At 40.6% G+C, this 25,865-nt stretch overlaps 1 protein-coding gene across 1 annotated transcript in view; it reads left to right on the top strand.

The window, feature by feature from the left end:
• Positions 1-19,007, top strand: part of ALG5 (ALG5 dolichyl-phosphate beta-glucosyltransferase) — a 30,027-nt gene extending 11,020 nt beyond the window's left edge. The window contains exons 6-10 of the mRNA XM_081942119.1: positions 1,513-1,626; positions 3,038-3,097; positions 7,416-7,567; positions 14,545-14,630; positions 18,412-19,007. Coding sequence (XP_081798245.1) covers positions 1,513-1,626; positions 3,038-3,097; positions 7,416-7,567; positions 14,545-14,630; positions 18,412-18,524 — 525 coding nt within the window. The 3' untranslated portion in view covers positions 18,525-19,007. The remainder of the gene's footprint in view (positions 1-1,512; positions 1,627-3,037; positions 3,098-7,415; positions 7,568-14,544; positions 14,631-18,411) is intronic.
• Positions 19,008-25,865: the final 6,858 nt, after the last annotated feature.

The following is a 25,865-nucleotide window of genomic DNA, read 5'->3' as shown; positions in this document are numbered from 1 at the left end:
CAAATGACTCTTAAATGATAAAATAATGTTTGAGCCTCAAAACACATGATGAGAAAATATATTTTTCAGGTTACAATAGATAAAACTTTTGAGAGGATGCAGTGGCCATTATCCAGACTACTTTACCAAACTGACTGTATTCTAAATTTGAAATGAAGTCTCTTTATGTTTGAAATTTAATAGAACTTGGATCTCAATTTTTTAGTATATTAAACCCAGTGTCTACTTATCCAAGATCCTTTGAATAAAACCATCTATGTCCCATAGACATTTACTGGATTACCATTGTAAATTTGCAAAGTTAATTTAAAATATTTGTTCTTTAGGACTACTTTAATTTAAGTTGTAAATTAAATTTACAATTAAAATAATTTGTACTTTTAATATTTATTATATGTGTCCATAAATTGCTATTATCTTCAAGTTTGAAAGACAAGTGATAAAATTAATATTAAAATGGATGTATTTAACAATAATTTCATTTTATGGCCATCTTGGAAAAATACTGCTTTCCCCCCATCCCATGTGGTGAGCCCATCTCTTTGACAGGGATTCAAAAGAGAATAATACATGCTTCCTGTAATCTTCTCCAAGAGACATGGAGTTTTGGTATTTTGTCTTTTCAAAAACTTAACGTTACTTAACATTAAAATTAACCAGAGAACCAGTTTTATATAATGGTTAAAATGCTGGCCTAGAATCCCGGAGATTGTGAGTTCTTGGCCTCCCTTTGGTAGCTGTAGGACTTTGGGCCAGTCATTCTCTCTCTACACCCAAGTTGTTGTTAAGAGAAAATGAGAGGAATTAGATATATTTACCCAGTTGAGCTATAAAAATATAATCATAATAATGACTACATAAAATATAGACCTGCTGATTTGGTAAACATCCTCATTTTAGTTTCTGATTGAGTTGCCAAGTAGCACCCTTGTCTAGAACTATTGTTATTCTTCTTGACTACAGATTGCCAGGGTTTGTGGCCATAATTCAAACAGAGCTTTGTGAAGTCAGTCTTAGTCTTGAATGTGACTATTGGTACATGGAAAGCTTATTGCATCATGTTAGTTTTTAGTTTTTTGAACAGATTATTCTAATTTTAAATATAATTAAAAGGGAAACTGGCATGATGCAAAGCAAAGCATTAGTCTCCAGAGATATGATTTCACATAGGTTGTGAAGACAGTCTTACAGAATTAAAATGGTGGCTCACTGAAGTTGTTTGCCAAAATTCTTAATCGGTATTCTGTTAAGCAGTCTCATCATTTTGCTTTCTGGAAAATTGCAATTAGTGACTGGCCATGTCCATTGTGGCATCCATTTTGTGAACAGGCAGCCTACCTCATACCAGCAACATGATTGGGTTCATGCTGTCAAATATGTTCTGTGGTCATAAAGTTTAATACCTAAATTATAATTTTGGGGGGAAGATTCTATCAAAACAAAGTATTACTTTTTTTTTCTCATAATAATCTGCTGAACTAATTTATGTTCTTGCATATTTCTTAACCGCAGGGTGTATTTTATTCACGAGGAAAAAGAATATTGATGGCAGATGCTGATGGAGCTACAAAATTTAAAGATATTGAAAAAGTAGAAAAAGGTCTTGAGAGTCTCCAACCCTGGCCTGTGAGGTTCTATTTGGCTACTTTTTCTCCTTTTTGTTGGATTAGTAAAATGATAAATATGTTTCTTTTTTTAAGTCTTAAGACACCATCCAGACAAAATTGAAGATATTTAATTTCTTAAATTGTGTAGGATTGGCGCAAACATCTTTTATCAGGTTTGCATACATTTTTGAATGCTGTGTCCTAGTTTGATATTTACAGTTTTGGATTACTGCAAAATATCCCCTTTTTCGACATGCAAGGGAGTTTAGGCTCAAAAAGTACATTTTGGAGCTGATGGAAAAGTAATATGAGCACCAGTCTTCTTCAAACAACATGCTTTGCATCTTATGGGAGTACAAAGCATTTTCTTTGAATAATAAAAGGAGCTGAATCATTTTCTAGGCTTAGCCAGCTGCTTTAAAAGCTGCTCCCATCTCTCTATATACATGTGCGTGGCAACCATTGTGTCTCAAAGAAACAGCAGGAGCAGATTATAAATTCATCACATGCACCTGGAAGAAGATACAATGCTTTTATGAGTTGAAAAGAGTGCTTATATCAGAGGTGGTATTCAGCCAGTTTGCACCGGTTCGCCCAAACCGGTGGTAGAAATTTTGCCCAGTTCAGTGAACTGTTAGTGATGGCCAGCTGGCCACATCCCTGAACCGGTCCCCCTGTTGCTGGTTGCTCACCCCGCCCGGTCGCTGCTCTCTTGCGCCGTCTATTTGCATATTGGCTCTCAAAAAGGCCAGCAACTGGCCACTGGAAAGTCCTCCAATCAGCTAAAAAGCGGCTGCTGTCGCCGCCATCTTCTTTGTGCATGCGCATCCCATTGCCTTGCAAGTCCGCTTGGATGTGCAAGGCAATGGGATGTGTATGTGTGAAGATGGCGGTGGCAGCAGCCACTTTTTTGCCAACAGGAAGACTTTTCAGCAGCCAGCCGCCGGCCTCTTTGAGAGCCGGTATGCAAAAAGGCAGAGACTGGGAGGCTTTTTTGCCAGCCAGCCGCTTCCCAGCAGTGGCTGCTGGCTGGGGGCTGCCAAAACTCTGATCAGCTTACCTTCCGGCCTGGACCAGCCACTGTAGAACAACAGTGGGGAGGGAGGAAGTGGGGCTAGGGCCAGGGTTTAAGAGGGGAAATGGGAGCAACTGGCAAAGGGAGGCCGGGGGTAAATAGGGAGAAATCCTTTTAAAAATCCTACCTTTTCCTGTGGGTGTGGCTTGGGGAGGGGGAGGGTCATATGACTGAGTAGGTGTAGCCGTGAGTGATGTCAAGTTGGCCAAGCCCACTCAGTCACATCCTCCTAGCCATGCCCACCGAACCGGTAGCAAAAAAAATTGAATCCATCACTGGCTTATATGAATATAATTTGGAAACTACCTGTTCCTTACTCTGCTTCCCTTAAGGCTGTTAATGTTTTTCCCTGTAGGAAATGATGGCTATTGCCTGTGGATCTCGTGCTCACTTAGAGAAAGATTCCATAGCACAGGTATATTTTTCTTGCCTCTGTTTTTTTCTTCTGCACCTACTGTCAGACAGACTATTCTTTATAGACAAATATAAATGCCTTCTTTTTTTAGGATCAAATCTTATCCTCCTTTAGTTTGCACAATCTCTGGTTGGAATGCAGAATAGAATAGAATTCTTTATTGGCCAAGGAATGTGGGCCCTTATTCAGCAATATACAGCCAGCATAAATAACTAATGCAAACGCTCATTACTACTAAGTATTTCTAGCACAATTATCAAAGTCTCTATTCTGTAGTCTCTAAATTGAGATTTTAAAGTATTTTTCTTAGATCAAACTAATTAAGAGAATAAAAAGTATACATACAACAGTATTAACAGTATTCTGTAAGCACTAATTTGAAATGATAATGATAAAAAAAATAAGAGGTTTCTTTTAAATAGAATGTCAAACCCACTCCCTCTACATCTTTTCCTTGCCCTTTGTTGAAAAAAAATCAAATGTTAACAAACAAAACATATCAATTGATCATTACTGCATGTGAGGTGCAGGTTTATCTTTCCAGTTTTTCATGGTAATTGTTTTAGTTGATTCGCATATATGGAAATTTTTCAATTTCTGGTATCTTAGAAGATTGCAAGAGATATAGCAAAGAATATCAGTTCAGGAATATTGAATGCAGTGTTGATATTATTGCAAAATGGAGCAATAGGATAGGTTCAGACAACTATTAGTTAATGTTCCAATCCTGAGTTGTTTCTCCAACAGCTGATTCAGGGTTTCAACCAGTATGGACTGGTACAGATGGTGAAATTTAGCATGTCTTCCAGTACCCATTGTTCTGGAGGCCCCATACCGGAATGCTCCCTCCCCTGGCCTGCCGCTCCCCACTCGCTCCCCCTGCGGACCCAGTCACTGCTCGCTCACTTGCTTGCCCTGCCTGTTAGCACCAGGCTTGCCCTGCCCACCCACTTCTTTTGCCGGAGCGGAGGATTGGGAGAAGCCCACATGGTGCGCGCTCCCCTTTCTTTGACGTCCACCAGAGGCAGCAGGGCAGCCATGTCCCTCACCCTCGAAGGGAGGAAGGGCCAGTTGGGAGAGGGCCTTTGCTCCTACGCTCTCGCCACACTAGAACTAAGCGACGCCTTGTCCAATCCAAGGCATGGCCAGGCAACAGGTCCCATGATCCACAGTTGGCAGAGCTGGTCACGATGCTACTTTTTCTTTCTTTTTTAATCCCAGCTTTCTTCCTGGAGCTCAAGGTGGCATAAACCATCATTTTCATTTTCTTCCCAGTCCTAGACCAACAATGTAAACAATTTCCTATTGGGAAGGCACCATCTGGGTCACCCGAGGGCGAGGGACCTCTGGCGGACGGGGCTTTACTGTCCCGCAGCGAAGATTCCATCCCTCATCCCGGAGCCTTCGTAACGGCAGGAACCTGTTCTCACTCGCCCGGGCTTGTGCAGAGGCGTTCCTCTGAGAGTCTCTGGGGCTGTAATTTTGCGGGGTGTGCGCGCACCTATGTTTTCCATGGCGTGGGGCCGCAGCCGTCTTTTGGGCCACTACCTGCTACCTTTCAGGAAGCGCATAAAAAGAGGAACCGGGCGGGGAGAGAATGGGAACAAAGCCGCTGGCCCAAACTGAAGGACCGATGGCAGGGAGCTGGCAAGGCTTTGCGCGGCCGGCGATGACTCCGGAGCCCATCTGTATGGGTGGGAAGACGAGGAACATGAGGGGGATCAAGGGGCGGCTCGTCCTTCTGAAGAGGACCTGCCAAAGAGGGCCTGTCCCCGAAGAGGGCAGATGTGGTAGCATCGGTCTTGGGATGTTCCGCGGAGCCCCCCAGGGAAAAACGCCGCTGCCAGGTACTTTTAAGCAGGGATGGCTTTTTAACCAGGCAGCTGTCAAAGAGAAGGGAGCGCGAGCCACGTGGGCTTCTCACAACCTTGGAGGGGGGATCCATGTGTTTTTCCTCCCTCTGCATGGATTCCCCCCCCCCTTTCATTGGAAACGAGGCGGCTGTCACACTCACACCACACATGTGTAAGGGGGACTGGATCAGCTGAGAAGCTGGCAAAAAGAAGCCTGTTTTTCCGCTGCCACGGCTCACATAGAAAACAGGCGGGGATGATGGTTGGAGCTTGCCCCCTCACCACTTTCCCAGCCAGGCAGGGTTTGCAGCCGGTGGACCTCAGGGGCGAACGGTAAATGAAGAGAGCGCCGGCCAGCTTCCCCGCCTCCTTCCTGTGCGCCTTGCATTGTGACAAGCGTGGTGTGTGTACGTGCGTGCCTTCCGTAGTGTGCCCAACACCTTCGGACACCCACCAGGTCACCCGCCGAGCAGCAGAGAAATCGGGCTTCAGCAAAAGGAAAAAAAGTTGTTTGAAATTAGCTCTCTCTGCCGCTCTGTTAAAAAGGCGGGAACCAAGGCCAAGAGATAAAAGGACAACTAACCATATTCGGTTAACCCCCAGAGCGGTAAAAGGCTGAATTGGGAGCTCTGTGAATTTGCTTGTAGGACACAGAATTCCATGATCATAGGATTTATTGGGCACAGGTTTTAGTTCATAGAATATATCTACGAATATAATTGGAAGAGATGTGTGTGTGAGAGAGGTGGGGGGGAGAGAGAAAGAGACAAAGGAAGAGAGAAAGGAAAGAAGTGGGAGAGATACACACAAGAAAGGAAGAAAGGAAAGAAGGAAGGAATGGAGGGAGAGAGAAAGAGAGAAAGAAGGAAAGAGAAAGGTAGAAAGAAAGAAAAAAGAAAATATAAAGAAAAAGAAAGTGGGAGAGAGAGATAAAGAAAGAAAGAAAGAAAGAAAGAAAGAAAGAAAGAAAGAAAGAAAGAAAGAAAAGAAAAGGGAGAGAGAGACAAAAGGAAGGAAAGAAAGAAAGAATTGAGCCCAAATTTTGGTTGCTAAGCAAGAGCGTTATTAAGTGAGTTTCATCACATTTTCCAAGTTGGCCACGCCCACCCAGTCACATGACTGCAGAGCCACTCACACAAAACAGGCCATACCTACAGAATAGGTTCTAAAAAAATTTGAAACCCACCACTTAACTGATTATAAATAGTTGTTAAGTTGTGACTGTAATGGGGCCTGGTCATCATGGTCTCAAGAAAAATTACAGAATTACAGAAAAACACAGTTGGAAGGGACCTTGGAGGTTTTCTGGTCCAACCTCCTGCTCCAGCAGGACAATCTATATCATTCTGGACAAATGGCTGTCTAATCTCTTCTTAAAACCTCTACTGATTAATTGTTCGCACTGAAAGGAAATTCTTGGTTGAATCTCTCTTTATTAAGCTTCCATTCATTACATCTTGTCCTGCCCTCATGTGCTTTGGAGAATAGCTTGATCTCCTCTGTGAGAATCCCTCAGATATTGGAAAATTGCTATCATGTTACCTCTAGTACTTCTCTTCACTAGATTAGATATACTTAATTCCCGCAACCATATTTATTGTATGATTTGGCCTCCAGTTCGCTAAACATCTTTGTTACCCTTCTCTGCACATTTTCTAGAGTCTCAACATCTTTTTGGTATTATGGTGACCAAAACTGGATGCAGTATTTCAAGTGTGGTCTTATCAAGGCAGTATATAACAATACTAACACTTCACATGAGCTTGATGCAGCCTAAGAATTCAGTGACTTTTTGACAGCTGCAGCACACTGCTAGCTCATGCTCAACTTGAGCCAGGTGCCACCTATTCTATACCTGTGCATTTGGTTGCGATGGTCAGTAAACAAGACACCTATGTGATTGCCCCACCCTGAAAAGAGCAAAGTATGCCTCAGGGGTGTGGGAGGCCTAGTAGCTTAGTAAACAATTTAAATTCTTACTGTGGTTTAAACATAATATTGATGGTATATTTTCTACATTACTGGATAAGTATCTCAGATCATTTAGTTCAAGATGGACGACATTGCAAAAGCAGGATTATAAATTCTATATTTTATTTGAAATGCCGATCTCTTGTTCAAGTATAATTCTAGAAATATGTTGAACATAAAGTAGGACTGGGTGGTACTATAAATTCAAAGAAAGAAAGGTGCTTCAGAGTTTGTGTTGGTACATTCATATGCTAGCAGCTAGCATATAAATATCAGTGCTGCTCCAGCTATTCTTGAACTTTGGTACATTTGTTGTGTAGAAAATTCTTATTTTTTCTTCTTATACTTGTCACAGAGAATATAGTTTATATATAATTCTGGTGAGATTATCATGGTAAGGTCATTATAGTAAGGTGATTATGGAAACAGAAAAGTTCTGGAATGCATTTGTTTTCTTTACTTCAAACCTAATATTTTGTGTATTTTGTTTGCAGCGTTCATACTTCCGAACCTTTCTAATGCATGGATTCCACTTTCTAGTCAGGTTCCTTTGTGTTAAGGATATCAGAGACACGCAGTGTGGTTTTAAACTCTTGACCCGGGAGGCTGCTTCTCGGACATTTTCAGCTCTTCATATAGAACGTTGGTTGGTATATTTCTTTCAGTTAATTGGAAACTGGTAATGTGTGCAAGATTATGATGCATTATCCAGTATGTACATATATATGCTAAATAATTTTATGGCTAGAATGTAAGAGCTTTCAGGCATTGCAAAGACTTTTATATATTCACTGGGTCTTGTTTTCAATTTATGAAGATAGCTCTTCATGCTTTCATCAAAATTAGAAGAATTACCTTTAGTCTCTAGGATAGACCAATATAATGCATTTAAGGACCACACTGATAAATTAAAAATAATACTGGGCTGCAGTGGGTAGCTGCTAGGTCTTTCTATGGTAGCAGTCCGTGAGGTTTGGAGGTGCTAAGCAGCATGTCTTTGAGAGGGGAGATGACTGCAAAGAGCTAGGCATCAACAGCTCTTTTCTTGTGGCAGTGATGCTGAGCAGCAGTAGATTTGTAGACTTTTCCAAAAGTGCCCCAGATCTTATGTTATACAGGCCTGCTCTAGATATCATTTAGATAAGCAAAACGATGCACACCTGTCCCAGTGGTTCAAATCTACTTTTTTAAAAAAAATACTACTTATTTAATCAGCAGAAAAAAACAATAGAAAAAGAGTGCCCCTTTTCAAAAAAAAATTACATATACATTTACACTGGAGGAAATAGATGAACTTTTTGCTAATCTGTTAGCCAAGGTATGAAGGAAACAACAACACTGTCGTAATGGGAGACTTTAACTACCTTGACATCAGCTGGGAAATAAACTGCAGTGAGTGGGAGATCAAACAAGTTTCTTAGTGCCTAGCTGACATCTTTGTCACCCAAAAACTGGAGGTAGGAACAAGAGGATCAGCTATACTGGACATAATCCTAACTAATATGGATCAGATGGTTAAGAGAGTGCTCTAAAGCACTTGAGGAAGGACAAGAAACAGGGGGGGGGGGGGGGGAAGCTTGTTAAAGAAAGATCCAAACTAGAACTAAGGAGAAATTTCCTGGCAATGAGAACAATCAATGGAACAGCTCTCCTCCTGGACTTGTAGGTCCATCACTAGAGGTTTCCAAGAAAAGATTAGACATCCATGTTTCCAGGATAGTATAAGATCTCTTGCCTTGGGCAGGGGTTGGATTAGAAAATCTCTAAGGTCCTTTCCAGCACTATGATTCTATAGGATGTAAATTCATGTATGAATGGAATGGCCATAAGAGACGCTAGTGGTTTTCATATAGCTGTTTGTGAGACTTTGGTGGTGAAATTGGATCCTGGGGGCCAAATAGGATTGCTGCGACTATACCAATCTCCTTGCCTTCCCATTTGATCTGCTTGAAGCTCTAGCTGAATTGACAATGCAGTCACCCAAACAAATGATAGAGAGACTTTAATCTGTCTGTCATGGGTACAGACAGTTGGGACTTCATAACAACCATGGACTTGACTCAAGTTGTTAAAAACATGACTCCTATCAATGGTCATATATTAGACTAATGGGTCTAGTTGGATTTCAGAGGTCACCAAGAATTATTCCTGTGGCTCTGATGCATGGTTTGACTTTGACCCTGATTGCCCTTTGGGGAGAGAATGGTCACTTTCATTTGAGATCTTTTGGAATTCTTTCCATTTTTATACATGTAATACTACAATATGCACCATATTAGGTGATGCAAAAAATGGACAAATACTTTTTCTAGGTTAAGGAAATGTGTGATACTACTTTTTTTCTCTATGCTCTTATGAGCATGCAAGCTGCAAAAATGACACTGGTGGTAGTCAAGCCTTTGTCAAAACTCTATAGATTGATACTGATTTCAGCCATGTCACAGAGATGGTGGTTGAAGATTCATTCAAAAAAATTCATTGTGTGTGACAGGAAGGGGCTTGGTCGGTAGTTGGAGAAGTCTGATTGGTTGCCTTTGTTCTTGAAGAGAGAAACTGTAACACCTATGGCCCAAATAGTAGGTGCATGACTAGAATACATAAAGACATTGAAGAAGCTTGTCAACTATTCAGTTGCTGTGCCATGAAGTTCTTTCAACTTCCAGATATCTGACTAGTAAATTGAGCTAGATGCTTTTGAATTCTTCATGACATTGATAGGTAGTCCAGTTTTTCTCATTATTATGTAGGAGCCCTGCCATTTAGCCAATAGTTTGCTTTCTGTACTAGGTGATAATAATAACACTTGGTCTTCTTCATTGAACTGCTGTACCCTTATCATCTTGCCTCTTCTGTTCTTCCCTGGCTCTTCCTAAATGTTCTTGGGCAATGTGTCCTACTGCCCTTGATTTGTTTCTCCGGATTAATATGCATTCTATTAAACTGTTGGGGCTTTCTAAATGTTCATACAATCGTTCCTTAAGGATTAATTTAACGCCCAACCCACCTTGAAGTTGCCTCCCAATTTCTAAATCCAGTGGATTAGGATTTGCCTATGGGCCAAATGCTATACTAAAAATGGCAAGTAGGTATCCTCACTTTTTGGTTTTGTTGACCTGCATATTTTCAAACCATAGCATTCAGGGACTGGTGGATCGTTTTAGTTATGCCATCTGCCTAGGAAAAATAAGGACTGATACACACTCCTGTTATCCCTAAATCAGGGTAAAGATATTTAAGTAGGGCTGGGTGAAAATTAAATGCTTGATTCATGAGGATCTCCTTTAGTATGCCTGTCATGCAGATTTTGACCTGTTTCTTTGTTGTTTATATTTATTAATGGAACTATTTTTAAATAATAAGTTGCATAGTCACAAACAGTTAGGATATACAGTATTCCTTTACTGGATTGGAACAGAGGGCCCACAATATCCGTGTCTATTTTAAAAAAAAAGAAATGGGAATTAAGGACGCACTCTCTAATGGAAAATTTATCTTGTTTTCCTTTTGATTTCATTAATTGACAAACAGGGCAGGGTCTGGAGTAATGAACCACATCTTTATTTGGCCAGTTAAATATCTAATATAGGTTGTCCTCAATTTATAACCACAATTGAGCCCGGAATTTTGATTGTAGGTTGGGGTAATCCTTGAGTAGGTCATGTGACCTGGCTCAATTTTACAATCATTTTTATGATAATTGGAAAATGAATCACTGTGATAAGTGAATCATGAATCTTGTTAAGCAAATCCAGCATATCCAAAAAAAATGCTGCAAATCACGGTCACATGACTGCAGGATGCTGCAATGGTTGCCAAATACCTGAAATGCTTGTCATGTGACGGGGGCGCCGACAATAATGACACAATGTTTTGTGCAGGTTCGGAATACATAAAGCATCCTTTCTGAGACCATTGTAACTTTGAATGGTTGTTAAGCAACTGTTAAAGTAGGATTACTTGCATTCTGAATGTTATACAATCTCTACTTGTATGTCCAGACTCTAAATTTTCATGGGCTAGTTGTAATATAATTTTGCAATAATCTTGGAGAACTACTACTTGTAACTTTGTACATTGACGGGGCCTGATTTGAAACAGCAACACTTATTTTTCTTGTAATCTGGGTGTGTTTTCTATTTTTCTGCTGTGCTACCCCCTACCAAGAGGGTGTTAAGATGGGAATCCTTCTTTTATAAGCCCTAAGTCACTCTTATTTAGGAGTGTCTGTGCCTCTCGCTTTATCAGCCTTTGCTAAGACTAAGACATCCCAATTCCACTATTAAAGTGGCATGGCTGGGAAGGATCCTAGGTTCCTTCCCCTCCTATTTATTCTCTTTCTTTGCTTCTGCCATAGACTGGGCTCTTATGGTTACTCCTACTACTTTAGCCTCCTCCCTGAAGCCCTTTGTTGGAATCAAACCTTCATCAATTGAAAATCTATTCCAATCATTAGATTACAAAATAATTTAGGGATTGCACCTGTCACCATTATGTGTTCATTTCTCTATATTTTGACTGTAACAAATGGGACCAACTGAAGTCTGTACAAATATACTTGTGAGTTTTTCCCCATATATACATGTAGTCCTCGACTTACAACAATTCATTTAGTGACCGTTCAGTTACATCACTGAAAAAAGTGACATGACTGTTTTTCACACGACCATTGCAGTATCCCCATGGTCACATTATCAGAATTCAGATGCTTGGCTGCTGATTCATTTATGATGGTTGCAGTGTCCCGATTACATTTTGTAACCTTCTGACAAAGCAAAGCCAGATTTGCTTAACAGCCAAGTCACTAATTTACCAACTGCAGTGATTCACTTAACAGCTGTGGCAAGAAAAATTGTAAATGAGGCAAAACTCATTTAATAAATATTTCACTTAGCAACAGAAATTTTGGACTCAATTGTAGTCGTAAGTTGAGGGCTACATGTACTGCCTTTTTTACTAAACGAGGATATACAAAAGTCTTTCTATTCCTAGTAGCCACAGGTTGTTATTTTTTTATTAGGACAAACCTTTATTTCAGAAAGCCATCCTTTACTATTTACTATATTTTGGACTATAAGACGCACTGGAGTATAAGACATCATTTTGAAGAGGTAAATTTTTTTTTAAAGGTTTTGTACTCTGCAGGCCTTCAAAACCCTCTGCACACCTCATTTTTTTGCACACAAAAAAGGGGGATGTTCAGAGTTTTGGGAGGCTTGTAGAGTGCTGGGGGCTGGGGGGCAAAAAAGGGCAGTTTTTCACAAAAACGGGTCGTATTTTGCAAAAAAAAAGCATGCAGTACCTTTTGGAGTATTCCTGGGGGCGGGGGGGGGGGCTCCACAGTCCCCCAGATCACTTTGCAAGCCACCCAAATCCTCTGCACGTTCATTTTTGCGAAGGGGGCTGGGTTTTGGTAGCCCAGAAATGTTGTATTCAGTGTATAAGACGCACCCAGATTTTCATCCTCTTTTGAGGGGGTGGGAGAAACATGCGTCTTATATTCTGAAAAATACGGTATTTATTTTTCAAAAATTCACTTTTGTCTTTTATTTTGGTTATTTAACTTTCATCATACAAATGGTTTCACTTAACACATTCTTATACATTCATATCAAAATTGAATTGTCTTTTTAAAATAAATTTATATACATTGTTTGAGTTTAGGTTTTTTTAAAAATAAAAATAGGCAATTTGTAAAGTTTTCCTTGGTTTTGCTCTTAAATTTTCTTTTGTAAAGCAAAGTTATTTTTAAAAATTACATTTTTTATGCTTATGGATCTTTTTCGTGTGTGTTCCTTTTTTTTCTTTATTCTCAGCAAAATATGTTCACTGTAGACATAAATGTAGCTCCTAAACTGCCTCAGTATAAGGGAGGTACATAGTATTGGTATATGATTACATTTTTCTTTAACATAGTAACCAGTTACTTCCCTAGCTGGAAATCTGCTATAATAAGCCCTTAAAATCTATCTTGTTAAACTGGATGCCCTTTCAAATGTAGCAAAATAAGCTTTTATATTTTCTTCCATGGTTAATTTAGGCTGTTGATATCTTCTTCTCTGTCTCCCTCCAGATCTGTTGTTCTTCCTCTTTTTTATTAAACCTTTCTTCTTGCTGTTGCCTCCGCTTTTCAGTTATGATATTGACCTGAGTATCTCTACAGGCTTAGGATGGACACTATCCCTTTTTCTGGCTGTTGTCTTCTTTTTCTACAGGCTTAGGATGGACACTTGCCTTTACCAGAGTAGTAGCCTCCTCTGTGTTCAAAGGAGAAGCAGTCCCTCCATGTTTTCCATCTTTTTTTGTTTAGTGTAGGCTCTACTGAAGATTGCATATTTAAGCTCCTTCACTACCAAGGAGATGCCCTTCCTGCATGTGAGCTACTTATAATGCCTTCATAATAAAATATTCACAGTAAGCTGAATTGATCCTAAGTGGTGATAATGGAGTTTTTAGGCACAAACAAGTGGCCCAAGAAAACGAATTGTTTGTATTCACTGACCAAAGGTAGCATAACTAGCATGGTAACCGACTAGGAAGGGACAATTAGAAGTTTATCTAAAATATCCCAGCATTATACAATAATTAAAATGCCTTTTCTTTTGTCATCTCTTTGAAAAGTAGTAGACCAAAAATATATCAGTTCTGGTTCTGCTTTTCTCAGGGCTGCTCAGCAAACTGCCAGTGGTTTGCGGGGACCCAGTGTACTCTGTAGTTGTTTACATGTTCACCTCTATCTTGAAACTTCAGAATGACTTAGTTGTTTTAATGAGCAGGATTTGGCCATTTCCCAGGAACATCCTTCAAATGTAGTTTTAAAAGCCTGGCTTCTGGGAAGGTGTGGTAAACTCTGTGAAAGATGACTCTGCAAAAACAGAGCCAGTGAGTACAACAAAGAACAAGGAATCGATGAGTAGAACTCTCTGGATAAGGAAATGACCAGAGATCATCTGCATGTGCTCCAGACAACTGCTTTTTGTGAGGAGACCATAGAATAGCAGTTTTCTGCGAGTTTGAGTGCTGGGAGATGATGAGATTAGCAATCTTGCTTGCAACAGCAGTGGAGATTTATAAAAGACATTAAGTTTGCAAATGTGACTTTCTACTCACTTTTTGAAATTGTTTATTAACTACTTCTAAACTATTAGCTTTGGACCAACAAGTCTAAAAACACTGGGTGAGTCTGCCTTCAATCCTGAATGAAAGAAAATTTTAATCATAAGTTTTAAGTATTTAAGAGTCATAAATAATCAGCAAAAATAAAATTTTGGTCTTAGAAAATTTTAAACACAATAAGGATCCAGATAAATTTGGTATAGTGAAACGTTTACAATAAAATTTTGGATTTAATATATAAAAACAGCTTTTCTTGGGGGGAAAATATCTTTATTTTTACAAGGCAAAACAAGCAATTTCATGATTTCAAAAACTGGACACTAGGGGACCTTAAAGTTTTTAGATAAAGAAAAGATTAAGAGACTGCCCAGTCCTGAGAAACATGAGAAACATATATCACAATTATTTTTCTTTTATGATAGAAAAATTAAAATTGGCAACAATATTGCCATATGCTGATGGAAATTCATTAGAAGAATCTTGAAAATATTTATTCTGTTCTTCTTTTAGGGCTTTTGATGTGGAACTTCTTTACATAGCTCAAAGCTTTAAAATCCCAATATCAGAGATTGCTGTCAATTGGACAGAAATTGAAGGTCAGTTGAAAATTTTACATTTTGTATCATTTTAGATCAGTTCTAGAGATCAGGTGAGTTCCACGAGTTCAGTGGTCTTAATATATTCCCCATGATAATATAGAAAGGTTAAATTATTGTTCCACTAGACTTTCTAATACAGGTAATCCTCAACTTACGACCAGAATTGAGCCCAAACTTTCTGTTCCTGAGTGAGACATTTATTAAGTGAGTTTTGTCCCATTTTACAACCTTTCTTGCCACAGTTGTTAAGTGAATCATTGGAATTGTTAAATTAGTAATATGGTTGTCAAGTGAATCTGGCTGTGAAGGTTCCAAGAGTTGCCCTAATTAATTTATGAGCCCCGAGACAAAATTCAAAGTAAAACCATTCGTTTATTAGGACTAACATCTTGGCATGGACTTCTGTGTAGCTGAGACTAAATCACACTTAATGGTGTCTGACCTTTACCCCTGTGCCCCCTCCCCTCTGGCTGAGGTCATCAATCACATTCTCCAACAGGACGTTATGGCAGGGTTCTGGACATGCGCATTCACATCCCAGTACAGAAATATGAGACTTTTACTCTGGCCAAAAGTATGCATGGCATTTCCCTCCCCTTCTCAAGGTGATAGTAGTCATGGAAACCCCTTAGGCATTGACATCCGGCTCCCCTCACTTCCTGAAAGCGACCTGTATAAAACAAAGCAATTTGAGTACAGGTGTATAACTTAAGGATGTGTCCCTCTCCCAGGCTTGCTTGGATTTTCTTCATGGAATTTTGCTATAAGGCGATCAGTCTGGATATTTCTACTTTTCACCCAAGATGCCTCTGATAAGGGGTAGCCCTTCCATTTGATTTAAGTATTGGAGTTGTCTCCTGTGCCACCTTGAATCAAGGATATGCTGAACTTCATAATGGGTTTGGCCCCCTATGACCATAGGGCCCGGGGGCTCCCGGGGTAGTGGTCTCAGAGTAGATCCAATCACGGGTTTAAAGAGGCTGCTATGGAATGCTGGGTGTATCTTCCCCAACAATCAAGGCAGTTTCAATTGCACTGTGACTGGGTTGATGATCTTTACTATGGGGAATGGTCCCATAAACTTTGGCCCCAGTTTCTTGCTAGGCAGTTTTAATCTCAAATATTTTGTGGAGAGGTAAACCTTCTCTCCCACCCGGAATGGCCATTGCGGAGCCCGGTGTTTCTCTGCCTGTTTCTTATAGGTCTGTGCTGCTTTAGCCAGTGCCTTTTTGACATTTTCCCAAGTCACTTTCAGCATCGACATCCAGTCAGCCAAGCTGACTGAGGAGGGAGGATCCCTTGGATACTCAGGCATTGGGACAAAGTGAATACCGCTCATTATTTTGAATAGCGTGAGTCCTGTGCTACTGTGGACAGCATTATTGTACGCGACCTTAGCAAAAGATAAAAGGTCTGCCCAGTTGGACTGCTGATAGTTCATGTAACACCTCAGGTACTGTTCTACCATGGCGTTCAGTCTCTCTGCTGCCCCATTGGTGCTCGGATGAAAAGCTGCACTAACACCCTGAGATGATCCAATGGACCGCAGGAACTCCCTCCAAAACTTAGCCGTGAACCGGACCCCTCTGTCTGACATAATTCTTCGAGGTACTCCATGCAGTCGGTAGATATGCTTCACAAACAGTTTAGCCAGCTTGTGAGCTGAAGGTAGTCCACTACAGGGTATGAAGTGTGCCTGTTTGGAGAACAGGTCTATTACAGTCAGCTATCTGTGAAGGTTCCAAGAGTTGCCCTAATTAATTTATGACCCCCGAGACGAAATTCAAAGTAAAACCATTCGTTTATTAGGACTAACATCTTGGCACGGACTTCTATGTAGCTGAAACTAAATCACACTTAATGGCATCTGACCTTTACCCCTGCGCCCCCTCCCCTCTGGCTGAGGTCATCAATCACATTCTCCAACAGGATGTTATGGCAGGGTTCTGGACATGCGCATTCACATCCCAGTACAGAAATATGAGACTTTTACTTTGGCCAAAAGTATACATGGCATTTCCCTCCCCTTCTCAAGGTGATAGTAGTCATGGAAACGCCTTAGGCGTTGACATTGGCTTTCCCATTGACTTAGCTTGTCAGAAGGTTGCAAAAGGTGATCACATAATTGTGGGATACTGCAACTGTCATAAATATGAGTCAGTTGCTAAGTGTCCAAATTTTGATCACGTAACCATTGGGATGTTGGAATGGTGATAAGTGTGAAACACAGTTGTAAGGTTTCTTTTTCCAGTGCCGTTGTAACTTTGAACGGTCACTAAATGAACTTGTAAATCAAGGACAACCTGTATAGTTTTTAAGAAAATTAAGCTGTTTCCTCCACACTGTGTCTTTTGCATGCTGCTCCTTAGTCTCCCAATATGCTTTATCCCTGTCAATATATTATGAACTATTTATTTTTCAGTAGATTTCTATCATATTTTCCCTAGTAGTTAATAAAGATTATGGTGTGATGGGTGATAACATTATTCCTATTGGGTGATAATTCTGAGAGAAACCAATTCCTAAACTATTCCAGTAATTTTGCCAACATAAACCAAATTTTGTTTCGACTTCAAAACACTCCATTGTACTACGTACTCCAATTTGACTGCATTTCAACAAAATAAAACCCAAAATAATTTGAAATGATAAAGTAAACTGTACTTCACAAAAGTTTAGCCTCTTGTTAAAGTTTGTAAATCTGAAAAGGTGTTACCTAACTCCTGATTTTTGAAATAGAGAACAACACTAATGCAATGAGTTATGTTCTTACATTCTTTAGTTACCATCTGCTAGTTCTATGGGTGATTTGCTTCTGTACTGCTGTACTGGCTACAAAAGCCTTTTACTTTATTGTATAAATAACATTTATTGATACTATAACAGCAAAATAAAAGTAAACACTATTAAGAGTTTTATCAACAGAATCGACAGATACACAGAGATATGCGTATCAAATTTTCAGCCACCTGATAAAATTATTTTTAATACCATAGTCAAACTTAAAAAACAAATTACATTAATAACCTCAATTACATTAAATTGGAAATATGTATCTGGAGATTGCTGTAAGGAAGGGATGAGATACATACTTTCCAACTCGGCAACTAACTGTAGCACTTCTTATTTTTCTCCATAACTAACAGAATCAATTTCATAATGGCTTCTGAGTGGGTCAAGTGCTTTATTTTTGTGTTGCTCAGATAATACAAATCCATAAATATTCTCTATAACAAGAATGGTTCTGCACAGATAGCCCACTGTACATATGACCACTCATTCAGCAATTGTTCAAAGTTATGACAGTGCTGGACAGCTGGCTTTTAAAGTTACAAGCATGCCACATGACTGCAAGCTGGGCACTTGGCAATCCATTCACACTTAGACCAGTTGCCAAGCACTCCTGATCACATGATTATGACTTACACCCTTCCCAGCCTGTTTCCCCATAAAGATAGTGGAAAAGCTGACAGAGCAGATTGCAAGTCCCTAGGGTAGTCTTCTCCACCCATGCACCCTCTCCAGGCCATCTACACTTGTGCTGGCTATTGTGCTAGGGAGTGAGAAAACTAAGAGAATAATAATCTAGCAAAATGATACAGCTGAATATTGCCTATTTTCACGAGATTATAATTTTGTGACTCTTTGATACATTTCATGTTAGAACTATAAATTTAATATATTTCAGAGCAAATTAAAATTTAAAATTAGTGATTTTGAAATAATTGCCATTTATAAATATGTTTAACATAAATTTTATTATTTTTAATAATCATAGGTTCTAAGTTGGTTCCCTTCTGGAGTTGGTTGCAGATGGGAAAGGACCTGCTGTTTATACGACTACGATACCTGACAGGTGCTTGGAAACTTGACGCCAGAAAAATGAATTAATTTATTCATCGCCAAAGGATTGTTTTGATTAAAAAATAAGACTTTTTTCAACAGTACTAATTAAGGAGAGAAATGGATCATGCATTACAATTTTTTTCTGAGTTTTCTTCAATGGCCAAAAATACAGCTTTTTTCAGCCTTTTTCATTTCAAATATAAAAATCAGTATTTTTTTTAACTTTTGTTTTCCATTTGTTCCAAATACTGTTGGAAATTGAATTTTAGAAAATGGCATTTCACTCTGGATTGCTATTTTCTACAAAATCTATAAAATATTTTCTACAAAAAAGCAAATATTGCCATAGCAATGTGTGTGGGGTTTTGCATATATCACATTTCTTTGCATAAATTATAGCATCAATTTCCTGAGAGTACTGTAATAATGTACAGTAGTTATTGCAATCAGTCAGTTATATTGCAGTTTCTTGATTTTTGTGAGAGTATTCAGAAATTGGACTTTTACATTAAATTCAATATAAAATTGCTGAACTTATTCACCATGTTTTAGATTAAAGATACATCTGGTGGACAAATTCCTAATCTGTTGGAATTCTGAGCACAAGAAAGTGTTTATAAAACATAATATACTGGTAGTTTTCAATATTGTGGCCCATTAATTGTCATCATGGGTGTAAGGGTTCCTCTCCTAACTTAAGAAAGTGAAGACTCTTGAAACGGAGTATTTCAAAAGGAAACTTTTATTAAGAAGAATGGAAACCATTAAATTCAAAGCAACATCTGAATCCCCTTAGGCAATGCAAGTAGAATTAAAGCAGTAGAGACCCCTCCCATTAGTTAGAATGCAGATTCTACCAATGAACCAGTGTGGAGATGTTTTCTTTATCAACTGCCCTGAGAGCCGAATAAATATACATTCTCATGGCTATCTTCCATTAGACATTAAAGTGAAATGTCCCACATGGCCATCATAAACATTCCTCCAAAAGGTGAGGGGATCTCAAGGAACTTCAGCGCTAGCAAATCAGTTGTAAAATATCAGTTGTCACAGGCACGGCTAATAAATCCACTCCAAGGCCTCCCTCCTCCCAATTGAATGGCAGTATCACTTTTAGGGATCTGACATGCTGCCTTCCTTAGAAAAAGGAGAGATCCACCTGTGAAAAGATAGAAACAAAAATTCCATCATAGTATTTTAACAAGGTTTGTCAGGGTATTGGGAGTGATTTTTTTTCAATAAGGTAGGGACCCTAACATGGAGTTTAGCTACCCATTCATTTTGGGATGAAGGTAGATGCTTTCAAGCAATTGTATTGGGTTTTTTTCCCTGTAGATCCTAGAGCCAAGGATTTCCTTAATTTCAAAGTGTTTTTCACTTTCTATCATGATAGGAACAGGTAGTGTAGGTGCAGGTAGTCTGACTGGTGAGATTACTTCTCGTTTGAGTAAACTAATGTGAAATACTGGGTGGACCTGCCTGAGTGGCTTTGGAAAGAGTAATTCTACAGTTACTGGATTGATGACTCTAGTGATAGGGAAAGGTCCAATGAAATTTGGCCCTAATTTCTTTGATGGCTGCAATGACGTCAGGAATTTTGTAGATAAGTATACTCTATCTCAAACGTGGAAAAGTTTGGGTTCCACTCTTTTCTTGTCAGCTTGAATTTTAAAAGTGGCTCTAGCTTCCTCTAAAGCTAATCTAACTACTGGCCATGTGTTTTGTAATGTTTCTATCCATTCCTTAAGTGAGGGGATAGTGGGTTCTTCTGTGGGTAGTTCAGGCATTGGGCTGAAATCCAGACCTGTTGCTACTCTAAAAGGGGTAAAACCAATGCTTGAGTGTACAGCGTTATTGAATGCCACTTCCACAAAAGATAAAAGTTCAGTCCAGTTATCCTGTTGAAAATTAATAAAACATCTTAGATATTGTTCTAGGACTGAGTTAAGTTTTTCAGTTTGACCGTTAGTTTGGGTGTAGTGCGATGAGCTCAACCCTTGGGCGGTGCCAAGTAAAGTTAAAAATGCCCTCCAATTGTCACATTGCTGGCATCTACTTGTATGATGAATAGTTTCTCTGTGTCCGGATGCTTTAGAATTGGCTCTGCTGAAAACAGTCGTTTTAAGTTTTTCAAATGAACTTGGCATTCCATTGTCCAGTTCAAAGGCTGCTTCAGTTTTGAGTTACCCTCCTCCTTTGTTTTTAAAAGCTTGGTGATGGGGAGAACAATCTGGGCAAAAGCGGCAGTAAAAGTTGGCGAATCCCAGGAAGCTTTGTAACTTTTTTACCTGTTCTGGGTGATTCCCAATCAAGTACCGCCTGCACTTTTGAAGGATCCATTTCTATGCCCTGGTGTGAAATGCGGTACCCTAAATAATCAATTTTTTCTTGGTGTAATTCACATTTAGAAAGTTTAGTATAAAGTTTGGCAGAGCGGAGTTTGTTCAAAAAAGCCTGGACTAGTTTTACATGTTCTACTTTGGTCTCGGTATATAGTAAAATGTCATCTAAATAGACTAAAACTCTCTTATACAAATGCTCATGTAGCACTTCGTTTATTAATTGCATAAACACTGCAGGGGCCCCTTGTAGCCCAAATGGGAGTACTTTGAATTGGTAGCATCCAAGAGGGGTGTTAAATGCTGTTTTCCATTCGTCTCCCGCTTTAATTCTGATATGGTAGTAAGCTTCCCTTAAATCCAGCTTTGAAACTTTTTCTCTTTAGCGAGGTGTGCTAGCATGTCTTTCATGAGGGGGAGAGAGTACATGTTCTCCACACTGATCATATTTAAGTTTCTAAAATCCACACAGAGACGTTTAGACCATCTTTTTTTTCTCTAAATAACACTGGGGCTGTGATTTTGGGGCGGGCTGACTCGATGAAACCCCTTACTAGGTTTTTCTCAATGAATGCTCTGTTCTTTCAGCTCCCTCGGGAACATGCCATACATCTTGGGTTTAGGGAGTTTGGCACCAGGTAGGATTTCTATCGCACAGTCAGTGGAGCGGTGTGAGGGAGCTCGTCAGAAGCTTTTTCGCTAAAAACCTCAGCCAAGTCTTTGTATTCTTTGGGTATGCCCTGGGTTGGCATAGTGTAAGCGGGCATTGCTGTTTCTTGGTTCTCTGCCCCTCTCAGTTTCTTTGTGTAGATTCTCAACAAAAGTCATGTGCATCTGAACTTTTATGGTGCCTTGCTTTCAATTAATTTTGGAGTTCCATTTTTTCAGACATGTAAGGCACAAAACTAGCGGCCATTCCATGCCAGGCACCACTATAAATGTAAGTATTTCTTCATGGCTCCCAATGCTTATCTGTAGAGGCTAAGTGGCAAAGGAAGCTGGTTCCCCCCTGCTATTGACCCATCTAGTTGGCAAAACGCTATGGGGCTTTTCAGCTTTCTTACATTTATCCTCAACTTTCTTACCAAGATTGGGCTGATCAAACAGCAGGTGCAGCCTGAGTCCACTAAAGCAGAGATTTTTATCCCCCTCTCCCAGTTGGGGATAAATAGTCTTAGGGGGAGGGTAAGCGGTTTAATTGGTTTGCTTACCAGTGATTCATCCTCTGGGTCGCTTCCGAATGAGTATGGTTCCTCCTGCTGAGAAGCCAGGGCTTCCTCCTCAAAGAGGGGAGGGGGTGCAGATTCTATGATCTCCCTGATCCTCAGGGTCGTCTCCTTCCTGCGCTGGCCAAATTTCATAGGTTTCTCTCCCAATGGGCGCCCTGGTCTCCTAGCCAGTGTTTGAGAATGGCATTCTGCAGCTCAGTGCCCCTCCTTTCCACACTTGAAACAGGCTGAGAGTTTCGGAGAAGATGCCGTTTGCGGGTTGAAAGGTTCTTGCTTCCATTGGGTTGGGGATTTCTTCCACATTCGTCCCACTCGGTCCTGGTTTCTGGCCATGTCGATCTCTTCCTCAGTGAGATATCACTCATGTAGGTGGTTCGATGTGCCTCAGGCCACGTGTCAACTTGTAAAGCGTTGCCATGACTATTATCAGGTTGGCATTCGAGGGAGGATTCCATGCATACCTTCGGCCAGGGTCGGATCTCATATTTCTACAACCTACTTCGTAAATATGATTTATGACACATGACAGAAGGGAGGAGATAGAGGGGTAAAGTTCAAACACAATTAAGCGGAGGCCAGTTTTGGCTCCACAGAAGATCATGCCAAGATGTTGATCCTAATAAATGAATGGGGTTTTTTTAAACTTTGTCTCGAGGTTCATAAATTAATTAGGTCATCTCTTTGGAACTTCACACCACGCAGGTATTGTAGAGTTCATCACTCAGCCCATCCTTGAACCAGCTTACCAGTATATCTTCTGGCCAGTTCACATGACACGCCAGGTCTTGGAATTCTTTGGTATACTCTGCCACTGGCCGCCGTCCCTGCTTCACAACTTTAATGCGGTCGTGTGCTTTGCGGTCTGTGAGGGGGTCCTCGAAACATCGCAGGGCCATCATGAATGGTTGAAGTCCAGCAGTTCTGGCACATTGGCATCATGTAGGGTCACCATCCATCTGGTGGTGGCTCCTTCCAGGGCTAGGGTAACCACTCACACTCGGAATCTTTGGCTTTGAAAATCACGCCCATATTCTTACATATAGGTGAGCACATGTGCCACAAAGAATCCCAATTTTTGCGGGTTCCCATCAAACTTCAACCCAAGAGAAGGAGTTTTTCTTCCTAGTTTCAGATTTTGGGGTTGGTTGGGAGTGGGCCCCAATCCACGTGCTAATTGGGGGGAGGGTTTGCTGGGTCCCCTGCTGCTACTTGATCAGCAGGGGCCAGAGGGGGGGTAGCACCACTGGCATCATCCGTGGCTGCTGCCCTTCCCGTGCTGCTTTGCTGCCATTCTGGCTCCCCCCAGATGTTGAGATTTTCCAAAATCTCCATCACCAACAGGGTTACATGTCTCTTCAGACGATCCTATCTCAGCGAGGCTTCGTTTAGCTCCTCCTATTCTAACTCCAATTTCCACCCCGGTTTTCTGTTACCACAGGTAAGGGTGACTCCTCTGGTCCTCCCATCCCAGCCGTCTTTTGTCCCAATGCCAATCGACCAGCAGGGCTTTTTGGGGTCCTCCAGGATCACCACATCCTCTCTGATAGGGTACATGGAGCAGGCCTTCCCCAAACCGGGGTTGACTTCTCCCTCCAGCATTCAGCTTCCCTTTGCTCACTGTTGTGCTCGGCCATGGTTTGTAGGGTTCCCTCGGTAGAACAAAATTTGCTTCTCCAGGCTGACCTTTTTGCAGAGATGTTGCTTTATGTAAGAGTTCCTCTCCTAACTTAAGAAAGTAAAGACTTTTGAAACGGAGTATTTCAAAAGGAAACTTTTATTAAGAAGAATGGAAACCATTAAATTCAAAGCAACATTTGAATCCACTTAGGCAATGCAAGTAGAATTAAAGCAAGAGACCCCTCCCATTAGTTAGAATGCAAATTTTAGCCAATACACAAGTGTGAAGATGTTTCCTTTATCAACTGCCCTGAGAGCCTAATAAACATACATTCCCATGGCTATCTTCTGTTAGATATTAAAGTGAAACGCCCCACATGGCCATCATAAACATTCCCCCAAAAGGTGAGGGGATCTCAAGGCACTTCAGCACCAGGAAACCAGTTGTAAAATATCAGTTGTCACAGGCACTGCTAATAAATCGACTCCAAGGCCCCCATCATCCCAATTGAATGGCAGTATCACTTTTAGGGATCTGACAATGGGTTGCAACTAATTCTATGAGATATTCAAGATATTTTTGTGTTTATTGTGGACAATTTTCTCAACTGTGATAACTTCATTTAAAGCAGGTGTCATGTGGCCGTCACATGATGTATCGTGACACTTTTCCCTTCAAGGAACGGCAGTGGGCGTGGCCTATGTGTTGATGAGCTGGTGTTTAAAACATTCTTATATTGCTGATAGAATGAGAATCAGTATGGGATAATGATTTAAGATCTTGCTTTGGGGCCAGAAAGTTTCATGTTCAAAGTCCATTTTCAGCAGGGAAACTTCATTCGTTCATTTGGGCGAGTCATTTCTCACCACAATCTATTTCCCAGCATTATTGGGGAAAATTGGAAAGGGGAATGTGATGTATATTACTTTGAATTCCTAGAGGAAAGGTAGGGTATAACTATTAGAGATATAAAGCATAAAGACTGAAAATCTTACATAAACTATTTTTTGTTCCTTGGGGATATTTATACAACAGTATTTCTCTGTGTAATAACCCATTTGATTGAGAATTAATACATTAATCTTTAAAAATGATTACTAAGTTAACCAGGGAAAGGGATGACTTTTTATTGCCTACTCTTGAATACAACGAAAAAAGTATTCATTGAATTGCAACATTCTAGTGTGTTTGACTAGACAACTTCATTATTATATCCTGCATAAATTGTAGAGCAGTGAGATTGAATATCCAAGAGCAGGTAACACCAGTGGCTTAGCGTGGGGGGTGCAGGGGGGGCCGGCCGCACCGGGCGCAACATCTGAGAGGGGCGCGCTCGCACTCGCCTGCCTACACCTGCGGCTCGTAGCTCTCACGGTACTGCCCGCTCCTCCGCCGCCGGTTCGGCAGGAGGAAGGCGGGGTGTCCAGCAGTCTGAAAACGGGGCGGGGACAGCGCCTTAAAGACACCGCCAGCGCCTCCCTACGCCAGACATTTGCCCCTTGTCGGTCCTTCGTGGCCGCTCTTGGCCTTTCCCCCTCTCCCCCCCCAACGGACCTCCTGCGCCTTTAAGGCGATTGCAGAGCTGCTACTTTTGGGGCCAACTTAGATCTGCTGGGGGGGGGCTGAAATCCGCTCGGTAGAGCTTTGCCCTCCCGTTCACGCAGCTCTTCGAAGAATAGAAGTCGTGCCAGGGTGAAACATGTCTGTCCCGGCTGACCTTTTTCTCTGATACTAACATAATTTGGGTTCCGCTAAATGTTTGTGTGGGACATCAAAAGTCTCTTGCATCCCTCAAGTAATCTGGAAGAAACCAAAGCGGGCGAACATATTTATGCAGCTGTGTAAAACAGGTGGTGGTTTGCTTACTTGTGGCTTGTAAATCAAGATGTGCATTTAAGTCACACATTATGTGTGAGCGGAGACAGGTCGGGCTTAGCGAAATAATTAGGAGTAAGCAAACTATGGATTTACCGGGGGGGGGGGGGGGTGTGTTGAAATCTGTTTCCATGAAAAGCCATAGTTGGCTTAGCTGTGGTTTGTTGACTAAATTGCATTCATACAAATTCATGCCTAATTAAAGAATAAGACGTGTGCAATCTGTGGATTCAGGAGTAAAGCAGTATGATTCTAATAAAAGAGAAATATTTGTACCTCAGGGTTGATATGAGGGGTCCTTGGTGCTCCCTGAAGTTGCTTGCGT

The sequence above is a fragment of the Natrix helvetica genome (assembly GCF_964273705.1).
Source record: "Natrix helvetica genome assembly, chromosome: 2".
Taxonomy (NCBI): domain Eukaryota; kingdom Metazoa; phylum Chordata; class Lepidosauria; order Squamata; family Natricidae; genus Natrix; species Natrix helvetica.
The sequence above is the reverse complement of the archived record's forward strand: the minus strand, read 5'-3'. Positions and strand labels throughout refer to the sequence as shown.